The 25,548-nt window shown below is 35.0% G+C and overlaps 1 protein-coding gene and 2 pseudogenes across 1 annotated transcript; all 3 read left to right on the top strand.

The window, feature by feature from the left end:
* The first annotated feature begins 492 nt into the window (after positions 1 to 492).
* Positions 493 to 2,061, top strand: LOC120194675 (peroxidase 9-like). The gene is made up of 4 exons (XM_039196922.1): positions 493 to 777; positions 939 to 1,130; positions 1,217 to 1,382; positions 1,472 to 2,061. The coding sequence occupies exons 1-4, from the start codon at positions 499 to 501 to the stop codon at positions 1,882 to 1,884; spliced, it is 1,050 nt and encodes a 349-aa protein (XP_039052853.1). The 5' UTR covers positions 493 to 498; the 3' UTR covers positions 1,885 to 2,061.
* Positions 2,062 to 2,875: 814 nt separating this feature from the next.
* LOC120194676 lies at positions 2,876 to 10,640 on the top strand (annotated as a pseudogene).
* Positions 10,641 to 11,198: 558 nt separating this feature from the next.
* On the top strand, positions 11,199 to 13,489 carry LOC120194713 (annotated as a pseudogene).
* The last annotated feature ends 12,059 nt before the right edge of the window (positions 13,490 to 25,548 follow it).

Here is a 25,548-nt window from a genome sequence, read left to right as displayed (position 1 = left end):
TTATTAAGGTCTCTTGAATATTTTTATTTTTTTATATAACGTTTAAATTATCTACTCTTTTCCACCTCTCTCGACAATAAACGATACAGACCATGATTATGAAAAAGAAAATGAGCATAAAATGAATATACAAATATTTTAGAAATTAATATAAAACTATGTTGTTTCTTTTTAACCTATCGTTAAATGATGCGTTTGATAAGATTGGGCTTAGGGAATGGTAGCTAAGTTAGGTGAGTTAATCCGTACTGTCTAAACCATGAAGGTAAAGGAGCTGGTAAACCAGAAGAACTGCCACCATTCCATTTTCGGATGCTTACAATTCTTGTGACAAAAAGAAGCGTGAAGACAAACGGACGAAGTCTTCGGCATGAGTATTAGGTGTTTTCCAGGAAGGATTTGGTGAGGGGAGCAGTTGATTTAATCGTTACAGCCAAATAATATAAATTCCGTTGCCATCCAATGAGTACATACCCCTAAGACCAACTCCAATCACCAATGGTTTTTCTGAAAGTTGCTCTTGGCTTCTTAATAACAGCTTTCCTGTCGGCCACTGTATCCTTGGCTCACCCTGGTTTGGGTTTTGGCTGGGGGATCGGTGGTTCCCCAGGTGGCCAATTTGGTGCACACCCGTTCGGCCTTTTCCCACAGTTCTATCAGTTTTCATGCCCTCAAGCTGACAACATTGTCATGTCAGTACTAAACAAGGCCATTGCAAAACAGCCTAGGATGGCTGCCTCCTTGCTAAGGCTTCATTTCCACGACTGTTTCGTGCAGGTTACTTGCTTCTTCCTTTTTTTCAAAATTCAGACGCAAACAATATGCCTAGAGAAGTTGGCTTGAGATGAGAAATAATGTTTAAAAGTAAGTATTGCTAAAATGGTTACAGTACCTCGTAAAATTACTTAAAATTTCCACGTCTATACCTTGTCTTACAGGGCTGTGATGCATCCATACTGTTGGACGACAGTGCGACCATAGCCAGTGAAAAGAATGCACTACCAAACAGGAACTCCATTAGAGGCTTTGAAGTGATCGATGAGATCAAAGCTAAACTAGAAGAAGCATGTCCCCAAACTGTTTCTTGCGCCGATATACTCGCAATGGCTGCTCGTGGCTCCACTGTTTTGGTAAGGGGTAACCATGCAATGCAAACCAGTTCAGCATTACTTCTTTCAGTACTATTTTTGGTAACCAAGATTAACGCCTAACACAGAGCGGTGGACCATCTTGGGAGCTTCCGCTTGGGAGGAGGGATTCAAAGAACGCAAGCCTCAGTTCCTCCAACACCAACATCCCACCACCAAACTCCACTCTTCAGAACCTGATAACATTGTTCCAACGTCAAAGTCTCGATGAAGTCGACCTCGTTGCTCTCTCAGGTCAACCGTCCACATTTTCAGACCAGAACATAAATTCGTATTTTTGTTTTACCTTACTCATTTTCAAACATGTAATAATAATGTTTCAGGAGGACATACCATCGGTGTAGCCAGGTGTGCGACCTTCAAGCAGAGACTATACAATCAAAACGGAAACAACCTGCCAGACCTAACATTAGAGAAATCCTATTACAATGGCTTGAAATCTGTGTGTCCCAAATCTGGTGGTGACAACAACATTTCACCTTTGGATTTTGGGTCCCCTGTAAAATTCGACAACCTTTACTTCAAGCTCATTTTGTGGGGAAAAGGACTGCTGAATTCGGATCAAGTGCTTCTGTCGGGGAATGTTGGGAACACCATGGAACTGGTTAAAGCTTATGCGGAGGATGACAAACTCTTCTTTAAACAATTCGCAAAGTCAATGATTAAGATGGGAAACATTAGTCCTCTAACTGGTTTTAATGGGGAAGTTAGGAAGAATTGTCGCGTAGTTAATTAGGACATGAGTTCTGGTATCTGGTATAGTGCTATGTCTATGTCGTGTCTAATAGTTAATTGTGTTGCTTAATTGCAAGAATGGGTTGAGTGCCGCCCTTTTAGTTACATTTAGAAAAAGCTGTTGAGGATTTAACCTTTTTAATGTTTGAAGAATGAATCAAAGCTTTATTATTACGATCAATTTAGATTCTTTGTTTGTAGGTTTTCTTTTCTTGCTCGTAAGAACGTCTTATTGATTCTGACTCCGAATTTTATTTTTTTATTTTAATTCAATATTAATAATTAACATATAAATTTAAATTGATTTTTTTCAAATATTATATATAAATTGTTAAACCGCTGATTTTTTTTTTACTTTTTTATATTTAAATCTTTAAAATTCTGATATTCAAACGATTTAATGATAATATTTGACAATATTTCACAGAAGATAAAGATTAAATTCTGATAAATCAGGAAGAGTGATTTCTCAATTTTCATAAAATAGAGGAACAAAATGTCACATAATCAATGTTCTTGAATAGTGTTATCAATTAGACTTCAATTTTAGGTTAAAAGAGTAGAGGGGCTAAATTTCAAGTGTTTATGAAATACGGAGAGTGGGAGCAGAATTAGACCAAAGATTTTAAATGTTTTTTATTGATATGGTTAACTCTCTATTATTAAAATAACAACAATTTATTTTTCAAATCCTAGAATTAAAAAAATGGGATGTTTTTATTTTATGTTATGGGGAAATATCCAGCTCACTAGAATGGATGGAGATCTAAATAGCCCAATAAAGCTGGATGTTTTAAAATGGCAAATCCTAAACTGAAAGCCCGCTAAATTTACCGTCCGACAAACGCGGGCCGAGCTGGGCTCATGGTTTTGGTCGACGCGCTTCTTCATCCAGTGAAGCGAATGAGCAAATCACGTGTCCTCGAATCAAACGGTGTAATCATTGTAAACTCTCAGAACAGTTCTCGACTTCTCGCAAGTCCCTGCTGATATTTATTTATAGATCGAAGCAGTAGCGAATTAGTGAAGCTAGCAATATTTGGAAGAATTTGAAGGCAATCGAGCTCATGGATTACAAGCCAGCAGAAAAAGAGATGGCCACTGATGATTCTATTACTCCTTTCTCTATCACGCTGATAGCCTTCCTCATAAGATCCACCTTCGATTCTTGCAGCAACAGATCTAGTAACAATGTCAGCCACTTCGTCAGGGAAGGACACGAAGAAGAAGAAGAAGGGGATGCCTACAATGAAGTTAACCCCAATGATGAAGCACCGACTCAAAATCCTCTCGATTTCATGATGTCAAAACTCGTTCTCTTAGTCTCTCACGAACTTTCCCTTTCCGGTGGGACTTTATTGTTAATGGAACTGGCATTTCTGCTAAGAGGAGTTGGCGCCGACGTTGTTTGGGTAATAACAAGAAACCAACCGAATCTGATGACATCGTTTACAGTTTAGAACACAAGAGTTTGGATCGAGGAGTTCAGGAAATTGTTTTTGTTCTTCGCTTTGTTCCTTCTTCAATTTCAAATGTTGTGCTAAACTTTTGGGATTTCCTACACTTGTCAGGTTTTTTCTGCCAGAGGTCAAGAAGCTGTGGACACTGCTCTTAAGGCTGATTTGATAGTTTTGAATACTGCAGTTGCTGGAAAGTGGCTGGATGCTGTTCTTAAAGAACATGTTGCTGATGTTCTTCCAAAGGTTCTCTGGTGGATTCATGAAATGCGAGAACATTACATCAAACTGGAATATGTTAAGCAACTCCCTTTTGTTGGAGGTGCCATGATTGATTCACAGATCACAACACTTTACTGGAAAAACCGGACAAAGGAACGATTAGGGTAATGGTTTTTATACTATCTACTACAAGTTTCAAGATTTTACTGTATGCTAATGCTACAGTTACAATGTTTGTGAGATATGTGGATGGTAGAATTTATGTTGGGATTGTTGAAGCTCAATTTGGACAACCGAATGATTTGCTAAGAGGGGTTGAAATAGTTTTTTAGATTGGGGAGTAAGGAGAATAAAGAGAGGAAAATTTTCACAAATTTATGGTGATTCGACTTTTCAACCAAGTATGTATCTACTACCTTAGCTCATCACTAATGATTTTATAATAAATTTACTAATTTGTTCTTTCTTTTTCAAGGACAAAGAGATAACATTTACACAACTCCCTAACTTTTAACATGCTCAGCTAGAACCAAAACGCCTTTACAAGGAAAAAGATGTAAACAAAGAAAACCTCTAAAAATGAAGTTGTTTACAAAATAAAACTCACAAAAACATATTATTTATAAAAAAAAAGTAAAATAAGAATGAAAAACTCTTCTCTTGTGTTTGATTGCTTGGGTAGGTGTTATAATCATTCTTCAAGTGTCTTGAACTTGTATTTATATGTTGGAATGAGGTGTTGGTCGTTTCTAGCCGTTGGGGATAATTTCTAGCCGTTTGAGGATGTTTTCTCTGCAAAAATCAACTGCCATTACAGAGGGTATCAGTACTCTTATAGGGTCGTTTCTAGCCGTTGGGGATGATTTCTAGCCGTTTGAGGATGTTTTCTCTGCAAAAATCAACTGCCCAGTACATGGGTATCGGTACTCTTATAGAGAGTATCGATACTAGTTTTGTAATATTTAAATAAAACTAGTAGTTACTAGCCGTTGGGCCTGACGTTATCGATACTAAGCCTATGGTATTTATACTACTATGTAAAATAATATCAGTATCCCTTTGGGTATCGGTACCATTTTTGCATTATGAAATTTGAGCAAGGCAGGTAGTATCGGTACTACCTAGAGAGTATCGATACTTTTTTTACCTAGGGTATCAGTACCACATGAACAGTATCGGTACTATTCATATAGTATCGATGTTGTGAGAACATTATCGGTACTACGTACGTTGAAAATTAATTTTGTGCTTAAATTCACTTTTAATGGACTTTGAATTATTTTTGAAATCTTTGAATAAATTCAATTCAAGTCCAAAAACATTTTGCCTTAATTTGTTATATCAAAATATAGTTAAACAATCTCCCACTTTTTTGATATAAATAAATAATTGAAAATTTGTTTTTTTGCAAAACTCTTCCTTAATAAAATATTTAATAAAACAAATATCAATTGTTGAAAAATGTTCAACTCCTATTTTTCATTGAGAAATTGAATTTTTTTCAAACTCATACTTCTCCCCTTTTTGTTATATAAAAAATAATTCAACTTTAAAGTTCAAAAATAACATTCAAGAGTAAGTGTTAAAATTGACAAAATCATTTTAAAAATCAAAAGCTTCCTCTTAATAAAAACATTCCAAACAAAAATTTGACTTTAAAGAGCATGACACTAAAAGAAATTAAATTTCAACAAAGATAAACAAACATGTTAGTAACCCACGAAATTCAATATATTCAATGCTAAAATACTTTATGCAATACCAATTGTTGAAATTGAGTTCATGTGCATAAAGTTATCCAAAATGTTATGCATTTGAAAATTTTGATATCAATTATTAGAGAGATATCATTTGCATTTTAAACCACATGCATAAACATTTAAATTAAGGTTAAAAATTAAAATTTGTAAAATCAAAGCATTTGAAAATTTGATATCAATTGTTAGAGAGATATCATTTGCATTTAAAACCAATTTTGACTAAAATTCACTATGATGAACTAAAAATTATAAAAAATCATTAAAACCTTAGAAAATGTTCATCATAACACATTTTTCAACATACATGAGATAGAAAACATAAAATCATTTAAAATCAAAACTCGTGCATGCATAAACCTAAATGAGCAACCAAATAATCAAAAAACAAAAGCATTAAACTTAGATGTTACTCATTCCTTTTCAAGTGTGACTAGAGCATTTGAGTATCGTCACTTTCATCACCATTTCTCTCACACACCTACAAGAGACATTTAAGTAGATTTTGGTATCCAAATTGCTTTGGATCCTTAGACTTTAGTTTCAATGCCCATTATTCCCTTGGGAACCCATACTTTTTTAATTTTAAAATATTTTCTTTTCTTTATGGGACAAATATGTTCCAAATAACCATGAATATGGAAATGTGAGCATTTTGTCTCTTTTAAACATAATGAGCTGTTTTTAGAAATTAATTCTTTTTCTTTTGTTAAGCTCTCAAGCTTAACTTTCAAATCAAGATTTTCTTTTTCTAAATCATTGATTTTGACTTTTGAAAGCTCTAAATCATTTTTTAAAAATTCATTTTATTTTTCAAAATCAACTTTTTCTTTCAAAACTTAATCATTTTCAACTTTAAGTTTTGAAATTAATTTCTTATATTTGGAATTCATGGTCTCAAATTCCAAATACAACTCATTATAAATAACTTGTAACTCATCAAAAGAATAAGAATCTAATTCACTAAAGTTAGAAGTTACCATTGAATCTTATTCGATGCCCATGAGGCATAGGTTGGCTACTTCATCTTCATCATTGGAGTCGTCTTCATCACTCCAAGCTGCCATAAATGCCTTCTTTTTTACTTGATCTCTTCTTCTTTAAAATGGGACAATCATACTTGACATGCCCCGTTCTTTGACATTCGAAGCACACCGAGGGACTCTTCTTTTTGCTCAATCCATGCTTCACTTCCCTAGAAGTTATGAATCTCTTAAATCTTTGAAGAGCTTGGTCATCTCTTCTTATTCATCATCGTCTTCATCCACCTCTTCATTTAAATCTTGATTGCTCTCATTGGTGGATTTGAAGGCAATGCCTACCTCCTCATTCTTCTTATTTTGCTTCTCTTCATCTTCTTCCTCTTGTTTCACCATCAACTCATGAGTGAGAAGAGAACCAATAAGCTCATCAAGAGTGAGAGACTTTAGATTCTTAGCCTCAATGATCGTCGTCTTCTTTAATTGCTAAGACTTTGGAAGAGAATATATCATCTTCCTCACAAGCTTCTCATTAAGGATTACTTCTCCAAAATCCCTTGAGACCGTTGACTATCACGAAAAATCTATCTGTCATAGCTTGATGTCTTCATCCGGTTTCATCTTAAAATTTTCGTAGCTATGGTTGAGAAGACTTATCTTGGTTTTCCTCACTTCATTGGTTCCTTCATGAGTAACTTGGAGCTTGTCACATATCTCCTTGGCATTGGAATAAGAAGAGACCTTTCCATATTCATCTGGGTCTAATGCACAAAAGAGAATGTGCATAGCCTTGACATTGAGTTGGAACTTCTTCTTCTCTCCATCACTCTAATAATCCATCTCACCGAGTGGAATAGAGTATCCCTTCATGATTGAGTTCCAAGCTCCTAGATCATTGGCTTGAATGAAGAGCTTCGTTATATTCTTTTATAGGCATAATTTGCTCCATTGAAGTAAGGTGATTTGTTGACCAGTTGAGAGTCTTTAATGTAGTAAGAGCCAGAGGTCGAAACTATATTCTTGTCGATTACGTCAGGAATCGGTAGAACTTCTTCTAGGACCGTCTCAAAGTTGTTAAACATTTTAATGAGTTAAGCTCTGATACAAATTGTTGGGATTGTCGAAGCTCAATTTGGACAACCAAATAATTTGCTAAGGGGGGTTGAAATGGTTTTTGAGAATGGAGAGTAAGAAGAATAAAGAGATAGAAAAATTTGCACAAGAATTTATAGTGGTTCGACTTCTTAACCAAGTCTACATCCACTACCTTAGCCCCTCTCTAAGGATTTTCTAACAAATCCACTAATTTATTATTTCTTTTTCAATGACAAAGAGATTACCTTTACACAACTCCCTAGTTTTTAACAGGCTCAGCTAGAACCAAAACTCTTTTACAAGGAAAAATATAAAAAAAAAATTCTAAAAAGGAAAGAGTTTACAAAATAAAGCTCACAAAAACACAATATTTACAAGAGAAAGTAAAATAAGAATGAAAAACTCTTCTCTTGTGTTTGATTGTTTGAATAGGTGTTATAATCATTCTTCAAGTGTCTTGAACTTGTATTTATATGTTGGAATGAGGTTGTGACCGTTTCTAGCCGTTTGGGATGATTTCTAGCCATTTGAGGATGTTTTTTCTGCTAAAATAAATTGCCCAGTACAGAGGGTATTTGTACTCTTATAGGGAGTATCGGTACTACCTTTGTAATATTTAAATAAAACTAGCCGTTGAGCCAGACGGTATCGATACTAAGCTTATGGTATCATATTACTATGTAAAGTAGTATTGGTACCCCTTTGGGTATCGATACCAATTTTACATTCTGGAATTTGAGCAATACTGGTAGTATCGATACTACTTAGAGAGTATCGATACTTCTCTTACCTATGGTATCGGTACCACATGAACAATGTCGATATTGTTCATATAGCATCTATACTGTAAGAGCAGTATTGGTACTACGTACGTTGAAAATCAGTTTTGTGCTCAAATTCATTTTTAATGGACTTTGAATTATTTTTGAAAACTTTGAATTATTTTTGAAAACTTTGAATAAATTTAATTCAAATCCAAAAACATTTTGGATTAATTTGTTATATCAAAATATAGTTCAGCAATTTGCATACAGACTCCATAACTTAAATCTGCGTTTCACTTTATTTTTAGCTGTTTTGGTTGTTTGTTCTAATTTTACAAATTATTTTACAGGATTAAAATGCCTGAAACATATGTTGTTCACTTGGGAAACAGCAAGGAACTAATTGAAGTGTCTGAAAATAAAGTTGCCAAGAGGATTCTCTGTGAGCATGTTCGTGAATCTCTTGGAGTGCGAAGTGAAGATCTAGCCTTTGCTCTTATAAATCAGACACATACTTGCAATGATTCCTTGGTGATTAAAATCCTAGTTCGATTTTGTGGTCTAAAGTTGAAAATAGTGAATATGTGGACGAAGGTTTCTGATCTGAATCCAAGTTTAAATCCGAGTTTGAATGTGTTTCAAAGTGGTATTTTTTGCCTTTCTGAGAATTAATGGTGTGGGTAATATTAATATCCAATCCTCTTCTTACCAGCATAGAATTTCTAGCAACTTTGTTTCCATAAGTCCATTATTTCTTCATTTTCAATGAGTTTCTAGATGAGTATTTTCAATATAATTGTGGTTTATATTTTAGAGCTCCCATCAGTTGCCAATTTCTTCCTCCATTTTCCTTGGTACCACATCTCATGTTGTCTTGTGTTCATGTTCTTGTAAATACTTTTGTGTTCTTTCTCAAATCTGAGCAGTTAGATTATGCAAAATGTTGTAAGAAGCTGTTATAGTTTATGTTCCCTCGTTATGCTTATAGCCTGCTTTACTAATTGAACCTCTTCTGAGCACCAACAGGTGTTTCCCGCGGGAAGGGTCAGGACCTTTTCTTCATTCATTTCATTAAAGTTTGAAATTGATCCAAGAGAGAAAACTATAGGTGCCAGCAATTCATGCAGCGATAGTGGGAAGTGACATGAATGCTCAGACAAAGTTTGAAACGGAGCTGCGTAACTTTGTATCAGAGAATAATATTGAGTGCACTTTGTTAATAAAACCCCGACTGTAGCTCCCTATCTGGCTTCTATTGATGTTCTTGTTCAAAATTCTCAGGTATTCTCTGAATAACCATGTTGTTTATCTGTGTTGCAAACATTACTGGTTGTGGTACCGTTGACTCATATTTTGTACTATATAGCTTTCACTCTTGTTCCCATTGTCTGAAATCATTAAAATATCATGCCTTGGTTTTGCTTTGCTGCCTAAGCTTACAAGTTGCTGTCACATTTAGGCCTGGGGAGAATGTTTCGGAAGGATAACAATAGAAGCTATGACCTTTAAGCTTCCTGTGCTGGTATGCCCTGTGGTATTTCATAGGATTTCCTTTTTTTTTTGCAATCTATTACTTCTCATTTTTTTTCATTTTAGCACAGCAATGTAATCACTTTTATTTTCTTTAATTGGTTATTATATTATTCAGGGCACTGCAGCCGGTGGCACCACAGAGATAGTGGTAAACGGGACAACAGGCTTGTTGCATCCTGCTGGCAAAGAAGGCGTGATGCCCCTAGCAAAAAACATTGTGAAACTAGCAACAAATGTGGAGAAGAGGCTGACAATGGGGAAGGAGGGATATGAAAGGGTGAAAGAAAGGTTTTTAGAGCATCAAATGTCGGAAAGAATGGCTAAGGTTCTGAAGGAAGTACTGCAGAAGGCAAAGCGCCACTCTGTTTCTTAAAAAACTTTGCCGCATTTCAGTGCCTTCATCATCCAGTAGTATCTTTCAACATTCTGCAGTTTTGTGACTCCTAAATTGGTACCATTTTAAAGTACAGTAGATATTCATGCTATGGTACCATTTTTCATTCTTTTTACGTTTAAGTTTATTCTTTTTTATACAATGAGGGTTGTAATCAAGATATAGAAAAAAATGCTTATGACTTAAATTAGCTCGATTCAAAATTCCAAATATACCGTTACATATTGGGAGTTTACGATTCCTTCCATCATTCTTCTTCTAGTATACTCGAGTTGAGTTGTAAACTCGCGGTCATCCGTCATAGGTGGTAAGGATAAGTTTGTATGGGAATTCGACTTAAATTAGCTCGCAGAAGTAGTGTGACTCTCATGCTTACTCCAGTACGGGTATGATTCCTTGGAAGAAATTGTGAAAAGCTAAAAGCTTTCTTGTATGCTTCTGATCCTTTCATGAAAGATTTTGAGTTTAATAGAAGAGGTCTCAAGGTTAACACGGTCTATTCCTTATGACAACACGAAGCTGAAGATATGGGTAATTTATACTGTGAAATTGTGGTTAAAAACAAAATGATTTACCATGTAAAAAGGGATCGAACCATCTACTATATCTTTCTTCTTGCATTTCAGCTAAAAGTTTTATTTGAAGAGGGAAATTATTAGTATTTAGATTATTTCTGTTAATATCTTATCTATTTCTTGATTTTAATAAAACTCTTAGAGTCTGTTTGTTTGTTTGTAATTAGGTTTTCGAAAAACATTTTCCTCATTTTCCAGTGTTTGTTGCGGAAAACAGATGGTCAATGTAATTCATTTTCCTGGTCAACTAAAATTCCTTTGCATTTTCTGGAAAAAAACTTACGGACTGACTTTTCGTAAGTTATTTTACGAACTTTTCACTTCAAGCATAAACACTCAAAATATTATTATTTTGTATATTTAATATTAATATATTATTTTAGTATCATTTTCCAATGTCTTGATGAAATTGAAATTTTTGCTTTCTAATAAAATAAAGGAGGAAGAAGAAACGAAAGAAAAGAATGTTTGTCGCCTTTGGCTACTTAAGGTGTATTAATCGTTTGAAGATCAATTATTTATCTTATTAATATAGCGCATGCGTGACTTGGTTTTTGACTTGTTTGAATGTTTAGCTAGGGAGAACCTGAGAGCTGCTAAGAAGGAGTTTAACAAAACAGAAGATGATTTGAAGTCTCTTCAGAGTGTCGGACAGGAGAAGTTCTCAGGCCTCTTGATAATGAACGCTGTAACCCCCCCCTTTTTTGTCTTTTAGTGTTGATGCCAATACATTATTGTTAGTCCCAGTGGCTAAGGATCTTCCATATTTGCATTCGAAGTGTTTAAAGTTTATATAATTATTCTTATTTATAAAATTGCAGAGTCTGGCATCAGAGTTTTTGCATTTGAATTTTAGGCTTTTTTTTCATTTCATTTTTCTTTAGAATTGATTGTAACTATAAAATTGGATGTTTATATGACTTTCCAGTGATTGTTAAAGCAAGCAGTGGCCCTCGTTATGTGGTTGGTTGCCGCAGCAAAGTTGATAAGGAGAAGCTAACTTCAGGAACTAGAGTAGTTCTTGATATGACAACACTAACAATAAAGCGGGCCCTTCCACGTGAGGTAAGTATTGGCATCCTAATTAGTTCAATTGTATTCATGACATGAAAGCAAGTTTTCTTTGCAGATATCTGACATTATTTACATCTTTGGCTCACAGGTTAAGACGGTTGTTTACAATATGTTGCACGAAGACCCTGGTAATGTCAGCTATTCAGCTGTTGATGGTTTATCTGATCAAATTCGAGAGCTTAGGGAATCTATTGAGCTTGCTCTCATGAATCCTGAACTTTTCCTTCGAGTTGGGATTAAACATCCCAAGGTGATTATTGCTTCTTGTGTTCATTGATTCCTGAATTGCAGTGGGTATGCTTTTGTGTATTTGACAGGTGAAGAATGCTGTGGTGAAGTGATATATGGTTGAGGATCATCTTAATTTTCTTGTTTTCTTTGCAGGGTGCCCTCCTCTATGGACCTCCTGGTACGGGCAAGACTTTGCTAGCCAGAGCAATAGCAAGTAATAACGATGCAAACTTCTTAAAGGTCGGTATTTTTGTACCTTTAACTTACCTTGGTGGTTTTCTCATCCTGACCTTGAATGATTGCATTATACCTTTTTCATTTGAATTCAGGTTGTTTCAAGTGCAATAATTGACAAGTACATAGGAGAAAGTGCAAGGCTGATACGAGAAATGTTTGGATATGCACGTGATCACCAAGTTAGAGCCTGGAGATATGAATGGTTGCTTTTATGCTTCTTTGTATCTGTTAATGTCATTCTTATGTTGTTTCATATTTATCAGCCTTGCATCATCTTTATGGATGAGATTGATGCCATTGGTGGGCGCCGTTTCAGTGAGGGAACAAGTGCTGACCGTGAAATACAGAGAACACTGATGGAGTTACTTAACCAGCTTGATGGATTTGATTCACTCGGGAAGGTACACAGTTTGGTCATAAACATAGTTCAAGATTGTAATCTAAAGCAGATATTCTACATGCCATAGTTTGCATAATCTTTATATTTTGTATGGTTTAGGTCACTAAGTGGGTAAAGAGTGGCGTATCCTGTTAGCTTGCTTTTGTAAAAGTTCTTAGTGCCTTTGGTCATTGTTTTATCCAGTGTGGTTTATATTCCATTTTACCCACTGCGGTATTATAACATCTCTTTTATGATCCTTGGAAAACTGGCCTACCACTTGATATTATAAAGTGTGTGCCTGGGGAGATTAATTATATGTTCCTTTTTCTAAAAAACACATTAAAGCATTTATGAACTGGAGCTCAAAGTTCTCCTGTTGCATCCTCCATTGCTGCCTGGTACTCTGGTTTGTTTTTATGTTTTCAAACCCAAAATCAATTATCAATTAATTGTTTCATGTAGGTTAAAATGATCATGGCTTCGAACAGACCTGATGTTCTAGATCCTGCACTTCATCGCCCTGGATGGCTAGACCGAAAGATAGAGATTCCATTGCCAAATGAGCAATCAAGAATGGAAATCCTTAAGATTCAAGCCGCTGGAATTGCCAAGCATGGTGAAATTGACTATGAGGCTGTTGTTAAACTAGCTGAGGTTAGTCAAAAGTGTGGCTTGTTTCTTTTTCATGGCTGTAATCTTCATCACTAATATGATTTTTGTAACCATTGCTGTAGGGCTATAATGGTGCCGATCTACGAAATGTTTGGACGGAAGCTGGAATGTCAGTAATCCGTGCAGAACGCGATTATGTCATCCATGAAGATTTCATGAAGGTATATATAACCATGAAATTTGGAAGATTGTCATTTCATTTGGCTTATGTGCACTAGAACCATCTGGAATGGATAATTAAAAAAAATGGATTAACTGCTAATGAGGTGGGCTTTCTTCTCTGTGGTTAAATTGCAGCGGTAAGAAAATTGAATGAAGCCAAGAAACTGGAATCAAGTGCACATTTCAGTAGTGATTTTGGGAAAGAAAAGTGATTCTGTTGCTGAAGCCATGGAGTACCGGGCAGTGCATATATTTTCGCTGTCCGCTAATAATTTGCTCAACTTAAATGTTCTCCTTGTGTATTTAACATTCCTATACATTCCGAATGTTGTGTTTTTATTACCACTACCTTCATGACAAAAGGGTAGCGCATAATGCACATGCAAAATTATGGTTTTTTTTTTTTAATGAAAAGAGCTAAACACACAACTAATCCTCGATCCGGTGTTCTTCCTGGATAATAGGCCGAACCTCACCCGGCGGAGAGTAAAAAATCTTTAAGCCATGTTGCCACTCCCAAGCAAGCTTCGCCATGCAATCCGCCGCTTTATTGCCTTTGCAGACGACGTGAACAAACTGCACCCTCCAGCTGCACGCTAAACATTCCAGCAAATGCGAAACTAGTGATGATATCACCTGAATCCCCCTGGCAGCATCACCTGAAGCTCTCTCCCGACGTGACCATATCAGCAACCTTCACCGTCTGCGATATCTCCTGTCCATGTGTTACTCGAACCGCTTCTAACGGACCAATTTGGTCAAGCCAGATGTCCTTCCAGAAATCCGTTCTTCGCCCATTCCCTAGGAGCCACACTATGCTGCTTTTAACTTGATCCCAGCACATCGAAATTCCAGGCCAGAGCAGAGAACAACGTTGTTTTTTAATTGACTCTGGAACATCATTAACAACACCATACTTTGACCGTACGACCTTCACCCACATATCCTCCGGTTCGGCAATTATACAATACCCCAATTTCATTAAATAAGCCATATTTTGCTCATGGATCTTCTTTAAACCAAGACCACCATGATCCAAAGGCTTACAAATGGCCTCCCAATTAACTAGGTGAGTTCCACGGTTACCGGCAGAGTGACCCCAAACAAAGTTGCGGATCAATTGTTCGATCTCATCACATATTTTCTTAGGTAAGACACAAGATTGCATTGCATACGAAGGAAGGGCAAAAAGAATTGCCTTTACCATTACCACCCGACCCGCAAACGATAGGGTCTGCGCACGCCATCCTGCCAGCCTCTCCCTCACCTTGTGAACCAGGTAACTATACGTGTCGTACGACACTCGATGGTGGAGTAACGGGACGCCCAGATAGCGCCCAAGATTATCCACAGCTTAAATTGAAACCCCCGACTAATAGCTTCTCTCAAGTCAAACGGAACATTCTTAGAGAAGAAGATAGTGGTTTTGGAGATGCTAACCTTGTGGCTTGAACACATAGAGAATCGCTCTAACACACGTTTAATTGTCGCTAATTGGTCTATCGAGGCCTTCGCAAACAGTACCAAATCATCGGAGAAGAACAAGTGCGAGATTTCAGGGGCCCATCTACCCTGCCTAACAGGTTTCCATCTTCCTTCCTCAATTTCTTGTCTAATAGCGTGCGCCAGACGTCCATACAGAGCACAAAAATATATGGCGAAATCGGGTCTCTCTGTCGGATACCCCTTGTTGGTTTGAACTCTTCAGATTGAGCTCTGTTCCATAGCACTTGGGTTGAGACCATCGAAACATAGCTCATTATAAGTCTCCGGATCGGCACTGGACATCCAAACTCCTCAATGAACGACCTAGATCTATCTTTATCGCCATCCAACCCACTTTTCCAGCTTTATACCGCATAGAATGTATCACTTCCTGTACAATAATGATATTATCCGTTATGCTTCTACCTGGGATAAAACTTGTCTAATTGTCCGCTACCAATAGAATCACGAGGGGTTTAAGCCGATTCACAATCACCTTAGTAATAATCTTGTATACAACTGTACATAGGCTAATCGGACGGAATTGGATGAAATTAACCGGGTTACCCACCTTAGGAAGCAAAACCAAAAGCGTTCTATTCAGATCCTCCCCTATAGCGCAAGAACTAAGAGCTTCACAGACTGTCCGACACACATCCGCTCCCACCACCTCCCAATTCTTCTGGAAGAAAAAAGCATGGAACCCATCCACACCCGGCGCTTTAGAAGGACTCATTTCAAACAAAGCTTTCCGAACTTCCTCACATTCAACATTAATTGACAGAAAGGCGAGAAGAGACGAGTCCAACAAAGGAAACTTATTTGAAATAAAATGGCAATGCGTGGCATTACCTTGACTAGTAAAGAGCTTTTTCATAAAACTTGGTTGCTTCCTTTTGGAGAATACCCAAAACCGAACACCAGGATCCATCCTCCAATTGCAACATATCAACCGTATTTTGCCGACGATGAATCCATGCAACTCATATGGAAGAATTTGGTATTTCTATCTCCCTGGGTAAACCAGTCGCATTTAACCTTCTGCATCCACAAACTCTCCTCCTGGCACAACACCTGCCTCAATTCCTCCTATAACTCTCTAACTGCATTAAAAAAACTGAATGTTTTTCCTGAATAGTCTCGCCAGCTTCCTCCCCATTCAATGTCTAGAGCACCTCAAACCTTGAATTATTTACCTTTTACGAAGCTCCCAGCTGCTTCTCTATGTCACCAATTCCCTTCTGCACCTGACATCTCGTTGTAGGTGCAACCATCCATGGCCCGTAGTGCTCCTCATGACCACTAGGTATAGTTGGCACCGCCTCCGGGTTCTTCAGTTGTTGTTCCTCTTGAGCTCCATTCCTTGCACCTGTTGTGTTCCCACACACCATCCATGGCCCCTCCGACAAGATTTTATTGTAATATTGTTCCTTCTCCAATTTAACCAGGAAATAACCATTATCAAGGTCTACCAATGGCATATTCCCAGACGGTTTCCATAACGTATGTATTTTGTTTTGCAAAGCATGATATCGGATCGACTTACCTAACAACCTTACAATGATCGAAAGCTTCATGTTCTCATCAATAGCGTCATGAACTCTATTGGAAAATTTAATAACCGGGTAAGCCCCACTCCTATCAACCACTACTTCTCCATCTTGAAGAGTCACGTCATTACCCTAAAAAAAACTTGTTGTCGAGAAACCCCCTCTTCCAGCTTCCGACACCATCTCAGAATAAGATGGTTTACTCACTGGAACCACAGAAAGGGCAGGCGTATCCCCATTATCCTGTTGCATAGACAAACAACCATCCATAACGTTATTCTCTATAGGAACGAAAGGACCAAGCGAACCCTTCCCAACAGCATCTGGTTTCTCTCCTTCCCCAATCCTATCTATCACCATGAAAAAGTCTGGTGGTTCCATATCAGCTGCCGGAAGAGCCCCATCAGCCGGCCGCGAGAGATTACTCATGAAGACAAACCCTAGTATGATGACCGAAAAAAACGAAGAAAAACCTATAATGATACTTGATCTAAAAAAATTATGGCTTATTTATTACAAGTTTATTTTCAGAAATACTACTCTCATTTATAAATTCTGCTAGAGACAGAAATCATGCTTTTGAAAAGTATTTTCAGTAAAATGTGCTTTTCTGTTCAATTATGTCACGTTTGGCTGGTATTATTGGTTACTTTTTTTGTAATTTTAATTATATATTTCTAGTGTTGATGTATTGTAGAATTGTTGGTTGGATATTATTTTTTAATTTACATTTTAGAGCAAATAATTTCTTTTTTAAATTTAATTTAATAAGTATTGTTTCATTATAACTTGTTTTACAACACATTTATTTTATCTTATTTACTTTTTTCGTTTCAAAATATTTTAATAAATGTTATTGTATTATAAATATAAACAGATGTATAATTTTCATAAATAAGAGATTTTAATGTTCAGGTCTCAAGTAATATATATAGTTTAGTAATATATATATGGAAAAAAGAAGAAACTTTATTAGATGACCACAAACAATGACATAAACTGTAGTTGCACATAGTGAGAGAGGTGATCTACTTTTGCTTCCAAACCCAATGTCTAGTTGATTCTTAGCTTATTGCTTCTTTTCTTAGAATCAATGCGACTTTTGTCTATTAATAAGTAGAGCATTATTTTACTTGGACAAAAAGAGTACGTAACTGTACTGGCTTAATCCAATTTTGTAGTTTGGTGAGAAGTAGAAGCCTGGCCCAGCTTCTCCCTTGTTTTGGTAAGCTTTGTATTTCACCATCTTTACAATCTCGTAGAACCAGAAAGCACTCACTAACTGCAGTCCTACGGCCATTGCCTGAGTTACTTCATGTTTATTTATTTATTGATGATGGAAGAAGAGGGTAATTGTAGTGGCAAGTAATACCATGATCGGTATAGGATTATTAGCCGATAGAGCGAGGAGAAGGAGAGGTCCAATCAGGACGGACGTAGAAATTTGTATTAGGACTGTCAATTTAATTTATTTAACCGAATAAAAAACCTTTTGGGAGAGGGAGTAAATAAAGGGGTGGTTCTGCGGTGCGGCGCCTAAAAAACGGCTAATATACGGCGTGACCGGTTAAACAAGTGACCGGTTAAAATTTAGACCGGTTATGTTATATTATTTAACCGGAAATATTATAAAGTACAATAACATACTAGGTAGCGCTTATATAATGTAATAGGTAGCGCTTATATTTACCTATTTTATAAGTAAACCGGTATATTTATACCGATAGCATTGCAAATTTACCTATTACATTATATTATATTGAAAGTGTCCATACTTTTTATAAAAAGGATCGATACTTTAACAGTGTTTCATGTTTTCCACCTACAATATTAATTTAATAATTTCATTTGCACAAAAAATTATTTGATTGTTTTGATATTTTATAAAATAATATTTAGAATTTTTAATTTAATAATAATATATATCGTAACGTAAAAAATAAATCATTAGACGCCTATAATTACTAAATATAACCACTACCTATTACATTATATAAACGATACCTATTACATTATATAAGGGCTACCTATTACATCATATGTTTACCTATTATATTGAAAGTGTCCATACTTTTTATAAAAATGATCGATACTTTTTTTAAAACTTATGTAATTTATGTTTCAATTTTTTTAACAGTGTTTCATGTTTTCCACCTACAATATTAATTTAATAATTTAATTTGCACAAAAATTATTTGATTGTTTTTATATTTTATAAAAATATTTAGAATTTTTAATTTAATAATATATATCGTAACGTAAGAAATAAATCATTAGACGCCTATAATTAATAAATTAATATCTTAAAACTCACTCAAAGGATAACCTTAAGAACACTTGAAGAAGCAAGAGAACAACTATCCAAGCAATCAAAAACGAGAAAATCCCAACATGATAACAACTGAACATATCATATCAATGTTCAAACTCAAGTTGTAGATTTTGATTTCCTTTTGCTTGGCATCATATGAGATTTGGATTTTGATTTCCTTTTGCTTGGCATCATATGAGATTTGGATTTTGATTTCCTTTTGCTTGGCACCATATGAGCTTTGGATTTTGATGAGCATCGGAAGTATTTCAGACTTATGATTTGGGTGGTACTCAACTTATGATTTTAGTTGCTATTTGTTACATTTCTTGTATACCACCCAGATCATACGCCCGAAACGTTTCTGACGCTTTAAAGTTGACCAAAAAATAAAATGGTCGGGATTTCCCTCGCGTTTATACGTTGGAAAAAAAACAATGGAAATTAGGAATAATCAATGATAACATGCATATTGGCTTGGGCTAATATTTATAGTGGAGCCGAAATATATATTGAAATTCAAACTCAAATTGAAATTTAAATTCAAACTCCAATTACATGATTTGATCAAGTTGACCAAAAAATAAAATGGTCGGGATTTCCCCCTTATTCCTCTCGAGTGTATCTTCGACTCTCTCGAGTTTCTCTACGACTTGATCAAGTTTCTCTTCGACTCTTGATTGTCTTTGCATGATTTCAAATTGGATTTTTTTGATATCAGCCAATTCAGACATCAAAATGTCGAAGTTACTCTGTTTTGCTTCACCGTCGTCCCACTCACCTTCATCCCCCAATACAACCATCCCTCCTTTCTTCTCCTCTGCCTCCACTGCCTCCTCTACATCCTTGCCAATAACCTTCAAAAAATTAAATTACAATATTAAGACATTGATTATATTCTTAATATTATTTAATTACATTTATTACCATTTCTTGCTTCTTCTCTCTATCCAACTTCAACTTCACCATCACTCTAACCACCTCTTCCTTCCCCCATGCATGGATGCGTGCCACTCCGGTTCTTTCATAAGCCGGCACTGCCTCACAGCCCGACCAAAAATCGAACAGTGCAACCTGCATTTATAATAAAATTTATATTTTTATATACAAACACAAAAAAGTGATTCCACTCATTTACCTCTAAGATTGCTATGCACCCTTTGAGGTATCTCTGGCTACCCTTTTTAAAGGTGATTATTGATTCAATCAATCTCGAATGGATATATTCAGCCCAATTGAATTCACCCTTCAAGCCTTCATCGCAAATGAGCTTCATATATTCCTTGTTCGTTGACGTATCACCCGTTGGACAAAGAAATATCCCGACAAGGTACAATAGAACTCGGGCCTTCAGCTCATCCCCCAAGTAAGATCCACTTTTGATATCCTCTTCAACTTCAGTATATGTCACCTTATGATTCAAACCATATTTGGAGGCAAGTGCTTTCCAGTTCTTACTCCTACAGACTTCTATAACACTTTGCCTTTGTTTTGTACCCCCAATACGGCTGCAGCAGTCGATACCCCCAGAGGGAATGAATAATCACCATACTTAGCCATACATTGACTGACGTCAAATTGTGCCATCAAGGATCGACACAATTCCCTCCGAATAGGTCGATCCCTTACTCCGATCAACGATCCAAAACCTATTTCTCCCAGCACATTCAACTGACCCTTCTCCTTAAGGTGTTTAATTAATAAATTCACCCTTTTAATGCTGCATCTTGTCGACACTTCCTACATTTTTAACAATATATAATGTTATAGTTCTTATATATTTTGTATCAACGTATTTACAAGTTTAATGAATACCTTATTTTCATGTGCTTTCCTCCGTTCTTTGTATTCTTTACTATCATTCCTTGACTGTGTGATGTAAGGTTCCTTTTCAGCATCACTCATTGAATTCCATTTGGACCTCACATCTTTTTTCACCTAATATTAAACATAAACGTTTCTTAATCAATACATTAACACTAAATACTAATACTACTCAATGTCAATTTCATTTTACATACCGAACCGCTCTGTGTGCCATCTCCCTTCATCCTTTTGCATTCGGCCATACTGTTAACATTTAAAATTTGTAATCAATTTAAAGTTTATCGATACTTTAATCCAATTACCATTTCAACAATAATAACAAAAAGACATTGATACTTACTAGAAGTACATATATCCACCCTTTGGTTGCTTTCGAGTCTCGGCCTCAATTTCAAAGTCATCTGCTCCACCAACAATTTTCCAACCCATTGACTCCATTTTTCCTTCATATATCAGTTTACGCAAATCAAATTATTTTGTTACATACACTTTTCAATATACAAATATAGATAACTACTCTTGTGGTAAAACGGTTTTCTTCAAAAGAATTTGAATGGCCACACCAAAATGTGTCGGCACATTTATACAACCTATAATATCATTTTCTACCTATAATATTTAATAAAAGTATCGACATTTATATTTTTCCTTGAATATCTATTTCTACCTGCAATCGGTCCCAAATGCTTCCTTACTCCAAAACCCCAAACAACACATAAAAAACCCTATCGCGATTACTGTAATAATAAAAAATTAGGTTTTCGACAACATACTTTTCGATTCGACTGCAGCAACAAACAAACTTCGCTTTAGAAACGCCTTCTGAAATGCAGCAACAATTACTCTTCGATTTCAAAAACTCGTCCGTTCTATCTTTTTTCAGAGGATATTTAGCTATGGCCTTTATATTTTCATCGGATATGTTATTTATATTTAATCGATACAAATACAAAAGTGTCGATACTTTTATGTCAGGTGTCGATACTTTCGAAAGGATAATTACCTATTTCTTTGAAAGTGTCGATAATTTATTACACGTACTTACGAAAGTGTCGACACTTTCAATATATCCGGTATCATTTTACCGGTTTTATCATTTTGTTACCGGTTTTATCATATTTTTACCTGTTATATCGTTGTGGATCGATATATTTTTTTAAAGTATCGACACATTATAGGCGCTATAACTGCTTCTCTTTTAAATTCACAAAGTGTCGATCCTTATATAACGTATCGACACTTTTAAATTTACCGGTTTTATCATTTTGTTACCGGTTTTATCATATTTTTACCTGGTATATCGTTTTGGATCGATATATTTTTTAAAAGTATCGACACCTTTTAGGATTTAAAACTGCTTTTAAAGTTATGTAATTTATGTTTCAATTTATTTAATAGTGTTTCATGTTTTCCACCTACAATATTAATTTAATAATTTAATTTACACAAAATATATTTGATTGTTTTGATATTTTATAAATATTATTTAGAATTTAAATTTAACAATATTAACCAAATATAATAATAAATATGTTTTCAACAGTGAAATAAGTATGAACACTTTTATAAAAATGATATATACTTTTTTGAAAGTTATGTAATTTATGTTTCAATTTTTTTAATAGTGTTTCATGTTTTCCACCTACAATATTAATTTAATAATTTCATTTACACAAAAAATTATTTGATTGTTTTGATATTTTATAAAATATTATTTAGATTTTAAATTTAACAATATTAACTAAAGATAATAATAAATATATTTTCACAGTGAAATAAGTATGGACACTTTTATAAAAAGGATAGATAATTTACAATATAACAGGTAAAAATATGACAAAACCAGATTCATTATGACAAAACCGGTAAAATTTACTTGATATGTTAAACGTATGGACACTTTTATAAAAAGGATAGATACTTACCGATAACCAAAGTTTACCGGTTACCAAATTTTTTAATAGTTTTTCATATTTTCTACCTAAAACATTATTAGTTGTCAACATAATAGGTACCGCTAAACCGAATTTATTAAATACATTTTAATGTATCCGGTAATGCTGTATATTAGCCGTATATTAACCCGTCTTTCCTGAGACAATCCCTAAATAAAGGAGGTGCAAAAGGAAGAAACTTTAGAACATGACATGACATGCCCAATCTTTTTCTCCAAATTCCAGAAACATGCAGTAAAAGAAGTGATTTCGTGAAAGCTACCGTCGCTCTACCTGTCATCGCTAAGGGCATATGATATGGCTTTTGGATGGTGACCAAACTGTGTAATTAGGATGTCTTTGGGGGTGGTGTTTGTATCTGAAAAATTGAGAGAGGGAAGACTATGGTGGTTTGGGTATATCCTTAGGCAACAACCGTTGGATGCGGTCAGGAGGGTAGAGTCGATTATAGTCGACAGTGCCAGAAGGAGAGGACGACCAAGGAGGAAGTGAGCAGATTGTTTGAGAGCTGATTTGAAGGATTTAACACTTACCGATGACATGACCTCTGATAGGAAAGTATTAAGACTTAAGACCATAGTAGCCGAGTAGTATGGGTCACAGCCATAGGGTGTAACATATCTGTCTTCTTTTTAATGCCTTTGTAGTAATTTTCTATGACTTCTACTTTTATATGTTTCTGTCATTGAAAATTATGAAGGCTTAGAACTAGGGTAACGGAGTAGTGTTGCCTTAGTTTAGGTTTTAACTCATTTGACTTTATTCCTTCTCGTATCTTGCTATTTCTGACTTCTGTGCATCATTCTCTTCATGTTCCCTCTTTTTAAATTTAGTCGGGACTTACGTTTTTGTCGATATTCAGAGATTTTTACGTAGGGATTTATTTGCAAGGATTAATTCTCATTACAGACGCGCATATGAAGACTGCATATAAATAATGTCCAAGACTTCTACTTTTTATATGTTTCTGTCATTGAAAATTATGAAGACTTAGAACTAGGGTAACGGAGTAGTGTTGCCTTAGTTTAGGTTTTAACTCATTTGACTTTATTCCTTCTCGTATCTTTCTATTTCTGACTTCTGTGCATCATTCTCTTCATGTTCCCTCTTTTTAAATTTAGTCGGGACTTACGTTTTTGTCGATATTCAGAGATTTTTACGTAGGGATTTATTTGCAAGGATTAATTCTCATTACAGACGTGCATATGAAGACTGCATATAAATAATGTCCAACTATATATTTATTTATTTATTTATACATGTATTGTATTTTATCTTTATTTTTAATTTTCTGACTGCAGAAGGTCTTCCACAGAAGCTGCTCTCAACCTGGCGTTGGGGGCAACCTACTACCCTACCTCTCCCTTACCCCATTGCATATGGGATTAGAGTTTTGTTGTTGTTTGTTGTTGTCTCTTAGTAGATTTGTTAGAAAAATAAATTTTAAAATGTTGTTGTAGGATTATCTCGCATTCTGTAAAACGTGTTTAATGTATCTCGCGTTTTATAAGGCGCGAGACCCCATCAATTTTTTCATATAAAATCATTTAATATTAGATAAAAACAATAATAAATGCATCAAACTTACTTTTAGTAAAACATGAGGTCCGACTTCACTTTTTGTAAAATGCAAGATAGTTTAGGGTTATTGCGAGGGTTGTTCTTACAAAAATTATAAAGGGGTTTTAATATAATAACGGGGACCATACTTTTGCTTCCAAACCTAAACTCAGTTGTTCCTGGGGCTTTTAATTATATATAAAAATAAACTATATAAATTTATGAGGTAGTGCACATCATATTTGTTTTCGAATGCAGAGTAATAAATTTGGTACTTGGCGTGAAGAAATTGAAAAAAGATGTTACTCTGGAAAGTATTATTCCCATTCCTTGAAACAACCAAGGAATGAATTTATAATAAGAGTTGAGTTTTTTTACACGAAAGATTATCAACTTTAGGTATAATTTAAAGGAAAACTCTATAATAAAATGCACTACCAATGCTACACATTGATATGTACCCCTATTATATATATTAAAAATTTAAGGGATCTAAAATGCAATTAGTCCTATTCAAATATTGGTTTATTAAATTAATATTGATTCCTAAGTCCTGCCTCTTTTTAATCTATTTATTACCATTGTCTTATGTGATTTTAGTCATTTTACAGTGATCTTCAAAGGGAAAGTATAGGTACAAAATTTAATTTCAAATAAGGTTAATTGTACTTTAAGACCTCCAAATTATATATATATATATATCGATGTGTTGTATTAGGAATGTATTCCAGTGTATGATATTTGGTATAAAATAATCATAAATTATAAGTTTTCTAAAAATGTCTATTTAATTGTAATAAAAGTTTTAGATGCTTTTTTTATTATTATAAGGTAAATACAAGATAATATCTATTCATAAACAACTCTCAGTCTTTCGACATGAATGCCCACGCTCATAGTATCTATAGTGTTGCGGAATACGGCTATCGGATAGAGCAAAATCGCAACTGATAATTTGAGAAAATAAAAATAAAGATAAATAAGACACAAATTTTACGTGGAAAATCCTTAAATAATATAGGGTAAAAACCACATGCAACGATAGAAGAATTTTACTATAAGAAAATAGGAATTACAACTTCTCTCGATCTAACAATGATAAAACAATAACAATTTTCTCTTGATAAAAAGGAGAAAACAACTCTCAAGAAAACTCTCTAAATTCTCTAGTATTGAGAGAAAGCTAGAATGATTTGGGTTTTGAAACTAAACGAGTTAGGGTATTTAGAGTTGAAGCTTAAGGACTAAACTTATAAATACCATAAAGTAAAAGGACTAACTTTGTGATTTTACCATGCCAAAATTTAACATTTTCGGTGCTTACAACTTTCGGTGCAACAACTTGCACCGAAAAACCAATTTTCAACATATAGTGCACGAACCCAGGTCTTAAAGGAATAATAACAATTCCTTTACCACGGAAGTCACTTGTTTCATGCAAT

This window comes from Hibiscus syriacus, unplaced genomic scaffold, assembly GCF_006381635.1.
Source record: "Hibiscus syriacus cultivar Baekdansim isolate YM2019G1 unplaced genomic scaffold, ASM638163v2 tig00117000_pilon, whole genome shotgun sequence".
In the NCBI taxonomy this organism is placed as follows: Eukaryota; Viridiplantae; Streptophyta; class Magnoliopsida; order Malvales; family Malvaceae; genus Hibiscus; species Hibiscus syriacus.
This window is presented reverse-complemented; position numbering and strand designations above follow the sequence as displayed.

Coding starts and splice junctions, on each gene's coding strand:
- LOC120194675 (XM_039196922.1), top strand. CDS start 499: ATGGTTTTTCTGAAAGTTGCTCTTGGCTTCTTAATAACAGCTTTCCTG. Junction 1,131..1,216: donor CTCGTGGCTCCACTGTTTTG/GTAAGGGGTAAC, acceptor CGCCTAACACAG/AGCGGTGGACCATCTTGGGA. Junction 1,383..1,471: donor CGACCTCGTTGCTCTCTCAG/GTCAACCGTCCA, acceptor ATAATGTTTCAG/GAGGACATACCATCGGTGTA.